Consider the following 13,785-nt stretch of genomic DNA (forward strand, 5'->3'; position numbering starts at 1 on the left):
CTATAAGTAGGCTTGAGTAAGAAAAGGTCTCCTGAAAAACAAGACGGCAGGAGATGTGGGGTGCTGCCTCCTCCCCAAAGTCAGGCTTTCCAAGCCCCTTCTCCAGACCGGCCTCCTTATTGTATCTCCATCTCGGGTTTCCTGGGACTCTATGTCCCTGTTGCTGGAGCCGGTCAGACTTGTTCTCCAGACTTTTGAGAGCTAGCAGACTTGGACCAAGAGATGAAAGATATGGTGGCAGATAACTAATTCTGAGCCACCCCAAAGTAGAATGGGCTGACTCAGGGGGAAAGTTATTGGGAGTCTTCAGGTAGAGGCTGAAGAATCAGTTCTGTAATGGGATCATGCAGAAGGAACAAGCATTTATTAGACACCTAGTGTGTGCCAGGCATTATTGAGATCACATTTGTTTTACAGATATGATCTCATTTGATCCTCACCACAGTCCTGGGGGAAAGGTACTGTTGTCTCCTCTTTAGGGAGAAGGAAACTGAAGAAGACAGGTCACATAGCTACTGAGTCTGGGTTTGAACAAGTCTTCCTGACTGGAAGCCCAGCATCTCCTGGGCCGTCCCTTGCCTCAGGAGGAAGTTCACGTTTCAGATTGCTCCCTCTTCCCCTTCCCCCAAGGTCTTTGCCAACTCTGGAGTTCTGTGATTCCAGCCTGTGGCCCAGATTGACTCACCAAGGTAGTTTATCCATTCTTTTGCAATTTCCAATATATAGCAGCAAGCTTGCTTGAGGACTTTTAAAGTTATTTGCAGTCTGTGTTTTTTCCTAGGTAACCATAAATATAAAATGGTAGCGGCTTCCTTTTGTCCTTGAGTGTGTCTGCTGAAAATATAATGAATAAAACTGGCCTTATTATACCTAATTCAAATTCTGTTTCTGCCACAGCGAAGGGCGCTTCGGTTTTGGTCTCAGTTCCCAACTTGGTAAAGTGAGAGACTTGAGCTTGATGACCATCCCAGGTCCGTGCAATCCTATTAGACAGGGACAGGCTGGGGCAGTGTTGTTGGGAGAGGGGTTCTGCTCTTGGAGTCACAAGATTTGGTTTGGATTTTACCTCATGTCCTTGCTAACTGAATGTCCATAAACAGTCCAAAACATTTCTCGTTTCATTTCACTTTACTCTGCAATATGGCTAACAATGCCTGTAGTGTCTGCCATATAAGGCTGTTGTGAGAAGCAAGTGGGATGATGTCTCCGGAGTGCTCGCTTTGTAATCCTTAAAACATTATATTAATTTTTTTTGAGGCAATTGGGGTTAAATGACTTGCCCAGGGTCACATAGCTAGGAAGTGTTAAGTGTCTGAGGCTACATTTGAACTCGGGTCCTCCTGACTTCAGGGCTGGTGCTCTAACATTATATAAAGGGTAACTGTTATCACTGGCATTGGGTACAATTTGCTCTGACCAAGGTAGAGAGCCAGGAGCATGTTGAAAGTCCTTAGGAGTTTCTATGGGCACCTGCCTTCCATAGCCCACGTTTGTGTATACTGTATAAGGCCAATAAAGGCAGCAACTTTTGTATTGTTGCTAGGATGCTGTTCTGTAATTGCCACGTACCAAGTATCATGCTGTGCCCTAAAGCCGTTCTGAATGTGTTCAGTGAGAACTACTGTGCATTTATTGGCTTAGAAAGACTTCTACTTTAGTCTTCACTGCATGTAAATCGTGGGCTCAGTATTTGTACTTAGGGCACACTTAAGGAGATGCATTGTGAATCTCTGATTCTGTATTGGACAGATAAAATCAGCTTTTAGTTTTCTTTGTTGATTTCCTATTGCTTTTAACTTTTTGGTTTCTCTACAACATATGTATGGAATAGTGCCCAATTATAACTTCCTTTTAAAATAAGCAATAAGCATTTTAAATAATGATACTGTATTTCAATAAATATACAAAGTTATTATATAAAAATAATGCCTTCCATGTTAGCAAGTTTTTGCTTTAATGGGCAAAATATAGTAGAGAGGGGAGCAATCATTCATTATATTCAGTATAGATAGCCAAGTTAGGTAATATGAATCAGCTAATCCACTTTTTAAATAATTATTGTTGATTCCTCATCTAAGTCCCTACAACTTTCTGCTACCTGGCTCTGTTAAATTCTCTCTTTACAGATAAATTCCCTTATTCTCAACCATTTATTAGTTCTTTCTTTCATTTCCTGACCTCTACTAGTTTCTGCTTGAAGATGACCAGGGATGGAGAAATGCTACTACTTTACAAAGAAGTCTATTTTATATTTATATAGTTCTAACTTTTAGGAAGTTTTTCCTTTTCCTTTTAACCAAAATCTGCTTCTTTATAATTTGTACCTCTTACTCTGAGTTTTACCTTCTATTGCCACAATAGATTTTCACATCCCCCCAAAATAGCCACCTTTTTATGGAGGAAGAATAAATCTTAAAAATAATTTTAACGTCCTTCATGTCTTGTTTCATCTTTCTCCCCGGTGGTTAGTTTGGTGCTTTTGTTACATAGAATTGGAGCTTCACATATGCTTGAATTTAATTGCCAATCCATCTATTTCCTTTGCAAATATGATGTAGGAGGAAGGATTGTAGCAGCTAGGGAGGTATTAAAGTCTTTTTTTCTTCTTCATTTTTCTTTTATTTTTTTATTATAATAACTTTTTATTGACAGAACCCATGCCAGGGTAATTTTTTACAACATTATCCCTTGTACTCACTTCTGGTCCGATTTTTCCCCTCTCCCTCCATCCCCTCCCCTAGATGGCAAGCAGTCCTATATATGTTAAATATGTCACAGTATATCCTAGATACAATATATGTGTTCAGAACTGAATAGTTCTCTTGTTGCACAGGGAGAATTGGATTCAGAAGCTAGAAATAACCCAGGAAGAAAAACAAAAATGCAAACAGTTTACATTCATTTCCCAGTGTTCGTTCTTTGGGTGTAGCTGCTTCTGTCCATCCTTGATCAATTGAAACTGAGTTAGGTTTCTTTGTCAAAGAAATCCACTTCCATCAGAATACATCTTCATACAATATCGTTGTTGAAGTATATAATGACCTCCTAGTTCTGCTCATTTCACTTAGCATTAGTTCATATAAGTCTTTCCAAGCCTCCCTGTGGAATTAAAGTCTTTATGTAGGAAACAAAGCATTCTAAGAGGTAGAGGTGGTAGAGAATGAAGAATTAAAAAAAAAAAGAGAAGTTGCTAGCATGCCTTTCTGGAAGAATGGTGGAATCCTTGATAGAAATAAGAAGGGTAGAATGGAGATGGAGGAAAAATAATACATTATATCTTGGACATGTTGAGTTTGAAGTGTGGTAGAGATGTGCTCCTGGAGCTCAAGCGAAAGACTAGGGCTGGATATGTAGATCAGAGAGTCATCTGCATGGAAAAATCAAGAATGGCAATAAAAAAAGGCCCAGATGTGAGACACTCATATTTGGGAAGGATGATAGAAGACTGAACGAGCAGAGGATCCGAAGAAGGGAGTCTAGCAGATAGGAAGATAACTCAGAGAGATCGCAGGCTACTGAGTGATTAAGGGGGAGAGGAGTAAGTCAAAGCTATGAGATTTGGCCATTAGGAATGTGATTGATAATAACTTTGGAGAGGGCACTTTTATTGAGTGGGGTAGAAATCTGCATTACAGAAGGTTGAGGAATGAGTGAGAGGAGAGAAAATAATGGAAAGCCTTGTAGACAGCTTTTTCTCAGGGGTTGTCTATGAAGAGAAGGGATGGAGGATTGTCGCTTGAGGGGATGGCAGGAGCTTGTGAGGATTGGTTTTGTAGGAGAAGGAGTATGTGGGGTAGAGATAAAGGATCATTGAAACATGTTCAGTTTGTTGGAGAAGATGGGAGAAAATGGAATAAAAGTAATGTCTATCAGGTTTGGTTCTTGATGAAAAGAGACACTTCTTTGTGAGAGATTGGAGTGAAGGAGGAGAGAAGGAATGCTTGTTTCGGGAGTTTTGAAATGTAGAAAAAAAGGATTTCATCTCCTTTCTTATTACTCTAGTTATCTGTTTCCATCTCTACCTTTCCACTAGATTGATTTTGGAAATTCAATGGCCTTTTTCTCCGTCTTCATTTTCTTTGATCTCTCTTTTACAGTTAATACAATGGACCACCTGCCTCTTCTTTCTTGAAATTCTTTCCCTTCTCCTTATCTCATTAACTGTTCTCACTTTGTGTCATTTGGGCCCTTCCCTAAAAATTCATGCCTTGAAACATAATAAGCTTTTCCTTGGTCTACACATTTCTGGTCCAGTTTCCTGGTTATTTCCATCCCTTCACAACCTTCTCTCTCTTTTTTAAATAGCTTTTTATTTTCAAAATATATACAAAAATAGTTTTCAACATTCACTCTTGCAAAACCTTATATTCCAAATTTTTCTCCCTCCCTTCTTTGGATAGCAGGTAATCTAATATATGTTAAACGTGTAGTTCTTCTATACATATTTCCACTTTTATTGTGCTGCACCTGAAAAATAAGATCAAGAAAGAAAGAAGGCAAGCAAATAATAACAAAAAAAGGTGAAAAAATTATGTTGTGAACTGTATTCAATCTCTATAGTCTTTTTTTTGGATGCAGATATCTCTCTTTATCACAAATTTATTGGAATTGGACTGAATCACTTCATTGTTGAAAAGATCCATGTCTGTTACAGTTGTTCATCACATAATCTTCTTGGTGCTGTGCTTAATGTTCTTTTGGTTCTGCTCATTTCACTTAATATCAGTTCATATAAGTCTCTCCAGGCCTTTCTGAAATCATCTTGCTGATTGTTTCTTTTTTTTATTATAATAACTTTTTATTGACAGAACCCATGCCAGGGTAATTTTTTTTTTACAACATTATCCCTTGCACTCACTTCTATTCCAATTTTTCCCTCCCACCCTCCACCCCCTCCCCTAGATGGTAAGCAGTCCTATATATATTGAATATGTCGTAGTATATCCTAGATACAATATATGTATGCAGTTCCAGACAGTTTTCTTGTTGCACAGGGAGAATTGGATTCAGAAGGTAAAAATAACCTGGGAAGAAAAACAAAAATGCAGACAGTTTACATTCATTTCCCAGTGTTTTTTCTTTGGTTGTAGCTGTTTCTGTCCATCATTGATTAATTGAAACTGAATTAGGTCTCTGTCAAAGAAATCCACTTCCATCAGATTACATCTTCATACAGTATCGTTGTTGACGTATATAATGATCTCTTGGTTCTGCTCATTTCACTTAGCATCAGTTCATGTAAGTCTCTCCAAGCCTCTCTGTATTCATCCTGCTGGTCATTTCTTACAGAACAATAATATTCCATAACATTCATATACCACAATTTACCCAACCATTCTCCAATTGATGGACATCCATTCATTTTCCAGTTTCTAGCCACTACAAACAGGGATGCCACAATTGCTGATTGTTTCTTATAGAACAATAAACTTCATAATATTTATGTACCATAACTTCAGCTATTCTCCAACTGACAGCATCCATTCAGTTTCCAGTTCCTTGACACTGAAAAAAGGGCTGCTACAAACATTTTTGCACATGTGGCTCCTTTTCCCTTTTTTATGATCTCTTTGGGATACAAACTCAGTAGTAGCTTCTCTACTCTTGTGGCTTCATCTAATGCTTCTGTGCTCACAAGATCTTACTTTTTTCCCTACTTCTGATTTCATACTTGATCTCAAATTCTGGATTTACTACAGTTTACACAACATCTCTGGTTGCCAGTTATCTTTACCTTCCATAATCTCACCCCCAATTTCTTTTCTTCTATTAATTCCTGTCCTCAATGTGCTTGTGGTCTCATGGGGGAGAAAACATTCCAACAAACTATATAGGATAAATAGAAAACGGTTGAGAGAGGAAAGACCACAGAATTAAAGAGGATTTTGGAAAGATTTCTTGTTAAAGATGGGATGTTAGTTGAGACTTACAGACAGCCCAGGAGATCAGTGGTCTCAGTGGATGAGGAAGCGAATTCTGGGGATCAGGAACAGTCAGAGAATGGAGTCCAGAGATGGAGTATTTTGTTTATGGAATAGCCAGGGCACCAGCATCACAGTATCAAAAAGTACATGACGAGGGAGAAAGTATGTGAATACTGGAAAGGTTGAAAAGGGGCTAAGTTATGAAGGATTTTGAATGTCAAGCACATCATTTTGAATTTGCTCCTGGAAGCAGAAAGAAGGTATTAGAATTTTTCAGCATCTAGTTATTTCATTCTGATTCTCTCTCACCTCCAATCTACTTTGCACATTTTGGTGACGATAATCATCTCCACATTTGTGTCTCTCGTGCTTCTTTTCTAGAACTTAAAGTCATTCAGTATTGCCTCATTGGTGAGCTGATAGGCTCATAGAGTTAAATCTGGGGCCAGATCCTTTTTATGAATGAAGGATGACCCGAGGCTCAGAAAGAAGATCAGTGTCTTACCCAGAGACAACGTAACCAGTAAGAATCTGCGGCTGATTATGAGCCCGGCTCCTGGGGACTCTGTGTCCAGTCCTCTGACCATTACTTCATGTAGCCTCCATATTCAGGGCATTTTAGCTTAGCTCCAATTTACCTGGCCAGACTGTTTTCTATTTTCCAACACAAATGGACTTGTTGAAACAAATCTTTTTGTTTCCCTGTAATCATGTTCTGCTTCCCTTCACCTCCATGTCTTTGCTGATGTGATTCTCCTTCCTTTCTGAATCCCCTCTGTGATGCTGAATCCCATGTCTCCTTCGAGGCCTATTTCAAACCGCACTTTCATGTAAAAGTCTGTCTAATTAACTAGCATAGGATGAATACTTTTATCTCTTAATAACCTCCAATCTGAACTAGAGCATATAGCTAAGTACCTGGCACAGAGTAAGTCTTCAGTAAGTCTTGGTGAGCTTGATCATTTTAGTGCTTGATAATTTACAGTTTTAAATTATTCTTTTGTCATTTTATGTATCTGTATTCTATGTTTTTCTTTCCATTACTGTTACCATCACTCTGTTTTAGCCATTACGAAATTGTGGTTATGTTCTAATTATCTACCACTGAGCTGCTGCTTCTTTATTTTGCATGTTTAGTTCTTTTACATACCCATAAAAGTAGCCCAGTTAATGAATCCCCATTAGCTCCAGTCTATAGATACTGTTTTGTGTGCCAGAAAATCCATGCCACTGTGACAAGAATTATGAGTTTGATCATAACAGAATAAGGAAGTCTTAGATGGAGCTTGCTATCTGCTTTAAAAAGGACAGGCTGATAGAGAGAATAGGTTATGACTCATTCTCAGTAAAGCTTCCTAAAGGAGGTTTTTTTCCCTGAAATTATCTGTATTATTATCTTGAATCTCTAGTCATCTTGTCTGTGAAGAAGATCCAGGCTCAATTTATTATTATTATCAAGAGCGCACATCATAATATTGTGCAAAGTAATGGTGAGAACAGTATAAAGGTAGCTAAAAGAAATGGTCTCTGTTCCTTAATTGTTTAAAATAGCTTATTTCCCCTCAGTTGACTGGTAAACATTCATTGCCTTTCAAAGGATTGATGAGCAAATCTTTTTCAATGCTTTACTTTACAGCAAAACCAGAAAATTATAGCAACAAATAAGTAGCAATGTTACTTAGTGTCATATTATCCCTACAATTGATAATGAAACTCCTAACAGTCTTATTTTTTTCTTGTCTTTTAAAATCCTTTTTGATCCTTTTGCATAAAAAGTTGAGAATCAGTTGGTGAACATTTCAGATAGGTTGGACATTTTAGTAAGTCCTGAATTCAAGGGTTTCTAGTTAAAAATGTATTTTTTTTCATTGAATTGTAGTGTTTGATGGTCATTCTCCAGATCCTATTTCGATGGTTACCTAATAGAAGGAGGCTTCTTTTTAGCATGTTTGTCTGCTATTATTGCAGGCGAATATATCCTCCTGAAGACAAATCATTACTTGAAAAATATGAGCAATTATTGGCCACTGCCTTTCAGACATTTCTTTCGGGAAGAGCATCTTTATTTCAGCGAGAATTGAATAATCCTTTAAAAAGAATGAAGGTAAGACTGTCTTCTTTAAATATGACCGACAAATGAAGCCAAGTAAACCCTTATAAGGTACTGTTATTCTCATATATTTCTCCTGGAGTAAGTTATCTCTCAAACATTTTTACTTTTAAAAGGAAACATTTCAGAACAAGAAAGAATTTATACATTGTAGTTAAGGACACTGAAATAATTAGTAGAGGTTGTTGTTTGTGTTTTTTTCCCAGATCCAAGCATACATACCCTTCCACATGCAAAAATGGAAACCTTGATGTGATTTGATAATACTTCATCAGGAATGTATATCCCTCTGGTGCTAGCATCATTGGTAACTTAGGAAGTTTGTTTCTTGCTTTTACAATCCTTCCTGTGATCTCAACTTTAATTTTCCATATTTAAATGAAGAAAAACAGAAAACAAATTTCCATACTTATGGTGCAGTCTTGAGTCTTCTTGTTTTTGCTTGAATTTTTTATTCCTTATTCCCTATGTTTTGATTTTAGAAAATTACTTAAACTTGGCATAAATTTACTAGAATATGAAACCTTTAAAATGTGACTTGAGGCCCTCAGAATTTGAATAATGACAATGAAGGATATATTCTTTTTCCATTTCCAGTTCATTTGCTGAGAAGATAATGAATAACCTTAATGCTTTTTGTTCAGTCTCAATGAAAAAATAAGACCACGTCACAAAACTCCCAGAAGTACTTTTCATTTCAAGAATTTTTCAGCAGATTCAATTATTTTGTGAAGTTATATTATATAAAAATGCTTAGAAAATGAAAGATCATTTCTCTTCTGATGCTAAATGAATAATATTATGCAGGTCATGTAATCTCTCTAGGTCTCAGTTTCCTTATCTGTAGAATGAGGATATGTTGGATGGCATCTTCCAGCTCTGTAGCTATGAGCTTATGATTGTCATTTCATTGAGCTTCATTTATAGAGATGACACTGCTTACCCCTAGGAACACTTGGAGATGTGCTTTAAATTTTTAAAAAACTCTTTAAGAGTGGTAACTGTATGTTTAGTGATGAGCCTGCTGTCAGCACTTGTTACACAAGTGGCACTTGTTTGAGCTACAATAGGATGCCTTGAATAGAGATTTTCTTCCATGTCAGTTTCCTGTCCTTAGAATTCTTGACATGGTTTCATCACTTTGATTAAAAAAAAAGAAGGAAAGTGCTTTGTAAAACTGATTATCACATAACTTTACTTAAAAATACCAGTTAGAAAAGATTTAAAACCATTATTAATACTTGAAGATAGAGAAATTCAAGGTTATTTCAATTTTTAACCTTATCAGGGTTATCAGAGCTATTTGTTTTTATCTCTGTTCTCTACAAAAAAGTATTTTTAACATTTGAGTATTCAGCATAGCTTTTATTTTGAAAAAGTTGCAGCCTTTGGAGGAGGAAGAAATCGGTATGAGAGAAGATAGGATCTTAGTAGTGCCCCATTTAAAGCCCTCTACTGACATCTAAAAACCACAACTAAGAAAGCAAAGAAGAGTTCATTAAAATTTTTTTTTCCTCAAAGTATTCTGGAATCTATCTGTATTGCTATTTTTTAGAGTTTACTATGCAGGTCACCCCATAAATGAAACTTTTAAACAAATTCCCTGAATATTTCAATAATCTAATCTTCCTGAACAGGGTACCAAGAGTTCATTGTTCTATACCAGAGTATAGACAAATCAATTTTTTTAATAGTGAAATTCTATTGTAAGTAGTAGAGTCAAAGAAGTAACTCACAGAACAATCAATCAATCAGCTTCTCTTTGTGTTGATAAGTTAGTGTTGCTCTGCTATGCCCAGCTTGCACCTGGTTGTGTGTTCTGATGATTTTTCCTCCTGTCTTCAGAGAATGTCAAGTTGGAGAACATTACAGAAGCTGGAGTGTTGGAGCAGAGTACAGAAGATTCTCAATCCCCTTATGGACTGATCGTACTCTCACTAAAAATGAAAAAATTTCATGAAGTTTCTAAAGATGCTATTGTAAAATTAAAAACCAAACTGTTTAGTTCAGGTGTGCTAGTTAGCCCAGGACCTGAGGTTAGCCTGGCGTGAAGAGAAGCCACCAGGCCAGCAAGAATCCGCAGGCTGTTGAGGCTTACTGCTATTTGATGGGATCTCTAATGTAAAAAAAAAATAGTGTATGAAAAATGTGACTGGGAAAATGGGGGTGGACTGCCAGATTTTTGTTTTGTGCTTTTTTAAAAAAAATTTTAATAAATAAAGTTACTGGGCTGATTTCATTAATTGAAGTTAATGTATGTTTTAAATAGAGTGCCACATAGAAGACGACCTCTATTCATTGTGTAACGTATTTCAGATATGCGCTGGCTCTGGTTCCACATTTAGCAAAATGTTCTTCACTTGTAGCCTTCCAGGACCTTTCTGTGTTTTTTTCTTTAGCATATGTCATTAGGTTCAGTAAATACTCTCAGAAATCCTTTCAGTATTCTGATTGAGGTATGTCCCCTAATTAATGGATGATTGATTCACTTCCCATTTTTAGGAAGAAGATATTTTGGACCTTCTGGAGCAATGTGAAATAGATGATGAGAAGTTAATGGGGAAAGCTGTCAGGCCCCGAGGACCGAAGGTACCTTCTCTTGTGCTTTGGGGTAGAAGTAGTGATGCTACGTTGGGCGTCTCTCCTACCAGGCTGGCCACAGGCTGGCTAACGCATGGCCACCCATGGCCCACAGTGACCAGGCCACCGAATGAGAATTATATATATACATGTACAAATTATGGTATAGAAATTAAATAAAACATTTTATGGAAGAAATGATGAAAGGGACATTTCCTTTTTTTAAATTTGATTTTTTAATAACTTTTTATTGCCATAACCCACAGCAGGATAATTTTTTACAACATTATCCCTTGCATTCACTTCTGTTCCGATTTTTCCCTTCCCTCCGTCCACCCCCTCCCCCAGATGGCAAGCAGTCCTATATATGTTGAATATGTCACAGTATAACCTAGATACAATATATGTGTGCAGAACCAAACACTTCTCTTGTTGCACAGAGAGAATTGGATTCAGAAGGTATAAATAATCCGGGAGGAAAAACAAAAATGCAAACAGTTTACATTCATTTCCTAGTGTTCTTTCTTTGGGTGTATGCGCTTCTGTCCATCCTTGATCAAAAGAAACTGAGTTAGATCTTCTCTTTGTCGAAGAAATCCACTTCCATCAGATTACAGTATCATTGTTGAGGTATATAATGATCTCCTGGTTCTGCTCATTTCACTCAGCATCAGTTCATGTAAGTCTCTCCAAAACTCTCTGTATTCATCCTGCTAGTCATTTCTTACAGAACAATAATATTCCATAACATTCATATACCACAATTTACTCAACCACTCTCCAATTGATGGGCATCCATTCATTTTCCAGTTTCTGGCCACTACAAACAGGGCTGCCACAAACATTTTGGCACCTACAGGTCCCTTTTCCTCCTTTAAGATCTCTTTGGGATATGAGCCTAGTAGTAACACTGCTGGATAAAAGGGTATGCACAGTTTGATAACTTTTTGGGCATAATTCCAAATTGCTTTCCAAAATGGCTGGATGTATTCACAATTCCACCAACAATTTATCAGTATCCCAGTTTTCCCACATCCCCTCCAACATTCTGCGTTATCGTTCCCTGTCAATCTAGTCAATCTGACAGGTGTATAGTGGTATCTCAGAGTTGTCTTAATTTGCATTTCTCTGATTAATAATGATTTGGAGCATATTTTCATATGGCTAGAAACAGTTTTAATTTCTTCGTCAGAGAACTGTCTGTTCATATCCTTTAACCATTTATCAATTGGAGAATGGCTTGATTTCTTATAAATTAGAGTCAATTCTCTATATATTTTGGAAATGAGGCCTTTATCAGAACCTTTGACTGTAAAAATGTTTTCCCAGTTTGTTGTTTCCCTTCTAATCTTGTCTGCATTAGTTTTGTTTGTACAAAAACTTTTCAATTTGATATAACCAAAATTTTCTATTTTGTAGTCAATAATGATCTCTAGTTCTTCTTTGGACACAAATCCCTTCCTCTTCCACAGGTCTGAGAGGTAAACTATGCTATCTATGCTTTTCCAATTTATTTATAATCTCATTCTTTATGCTTAGATCATGAACCCATTTTGACCTTATCTTGGTGTACGGTGTTAAGTGTGGGTCAATGCCTAGTTTCTGCCATACTAATTTCCAATTTTCCCAGCAATTTTTGTCAAATAATGCATTCTTATCCCCAAAACTGAGGTCTTTGGGTTTGTCAAACACTAGATAATTTAAGTTATTGGCTGTTTTTGTCCTTTGAACCTAATCTATTCCATTGATCAACTAGTCTATTTCTTAGCCAATACTAGATGGTTTTAGTAACCGCTGCTTTATAATATAATTTTAGATCTGGTACAGCTAGGCCAACTTCATTTGATTTTTTTTTTCATTAATTCCCTTGAAATTCTTGACCTTTTGTTTTTCCATATGAACTTTGTTGTTATTTTTTTTCTAGGTCATCAAAATAGTTTTTTGGGAGTCTGATTGGTATAGCGCTAAATAAATAGATTAGTTTAGGTAGTATTGTCATCTTTATTATATTTGCTCGCCCAATCCAAGAGCATTTAATATTTTTCCAGTTGGTTAGATCAGACTTAATTTGTGTGGAAAGTGTTTTGTAGTTTTGCTCATAAAGTTTCTGATTTTCGAAAGGAACATTTCCAAAGAAACTTGGAAAAGCTTTTTTTAAAATTAAAAAAAAATTTTTTTAACTGATGCAGAGTGAAGTGACAGAAACAGGAGAACATTTTATCCATATATCTTTCTATTGAAGATATCTGGTTAGAGGAAAACTACTGATGAAACATCTTTTTGTACAGCTCTAATAGCTGGGAAGTTTTTTCTGACATTTGTCTGTAATGAGCCTCTCTGACACTTCTGCTCTTTGCTCTGTCTTCCTTCTGTCCTATGACAGCCTTTCGAATACTTGAGGTCATTTATCCTGTCCCTTAGCTCTCCTTTCCCCTCAAGTCATGATCTCTAATTCTCTTACCAACCAGGTCACCTGGCTGGGGAGATTCTTGAGCTGATCACTGTCCTTTATAAAATGTAACACACACCACTAAATCCAGTCCTCGGGCACTTTTATGGCCTGGATAGAGAACACTATGAAGTTGTTACCTTTTTGATTCTGGACTGTTCAGGGTAACACTGCATTAGGTTTTCTGGGCAACTTTTTGTCTTTGAGTTGTTACAACAGAACATATTGATACCAACTTCTGTATTAGCCATTATCTTCCCTATCTCATATTTGTTAATTTTATTTATGACTAAGTGATTAAGGTTATTTTTCTTATTGATTGAGATGTCTTTGAAGCCTGCCCCTATCTTATAGTTTTTCTCAGCTTTGTTTCATGATCACATTTGTTAAAGATGCCTTCTGTATCTTTATCCGAGCCCTAGATAAAAATACCAAGTCTTACAGGGTCAAGCACAAAGCCTGAAGAGCTCAGCTGTGACTCTTTCCATGCTGACATATCTTTCAGTGATGTCTTTTGGGGTCCAGTCATTTAACCAGTTCTGAATATATAACACAAGATCATCTTGCTCACTTCTCTCTCTTCAGATTTTTAAAATAACACCATCACAGGGGACTTAACTACTTTGCAAAAATCTAGGTAAGCAAAATTTATAGCAGTCCCTTAGTCTACCAGCTTAGGAACTCTGCCAGAAAAGAAAATGAGGTTCATCTGTAATAACCTG

At 36.8% G+C, this 13,785-nt stretch overlaps 1 protein-coding gene across 7 annotated transcripts in view; it reads left to right on the plus strand.

Moving 5' to 3' along the window:
* Nucleotides 1–13,785, plus strand: part of TTLL7 (tubulin tyrosine ligase like 7) — a 243,062-nt gene that overhangs the window by 121,497 nt on the left and 107,780 nt on the right. For all 7 annotated transcript variants that reach the window (XM_031936758.1, XM_031936756.1, XM_003767351.2 and 4 more), the window contains exons 13-14: nt 7,893–8,028; nt 10,537–10,623. In XM_031936758.1, the coding sequence (XP_031792618.1) occupies nt 7,893–8,028; nt 10,537–10,623 (223 nt within the window). The remainder of the gene's footprint in view (nt 1–7,892; nt 8,029–10,536; nt 10,624–13,785) is intronic.

This window comes from Sarcophilus harrisii, chromosome 4 (genome assembly GCF_902635505.1).
Source record: "Sarcophilus harrisii chromosome 4, mSarHar1.11, whole genome shotgun sequence".
Taxonomy (NCBI): Eukaryota; Metazoa; Chordata; class Mammalia; order Dasyuromorphia; family Dasyuridae; genus Sarcophilus; species Sarcophilus harrisii.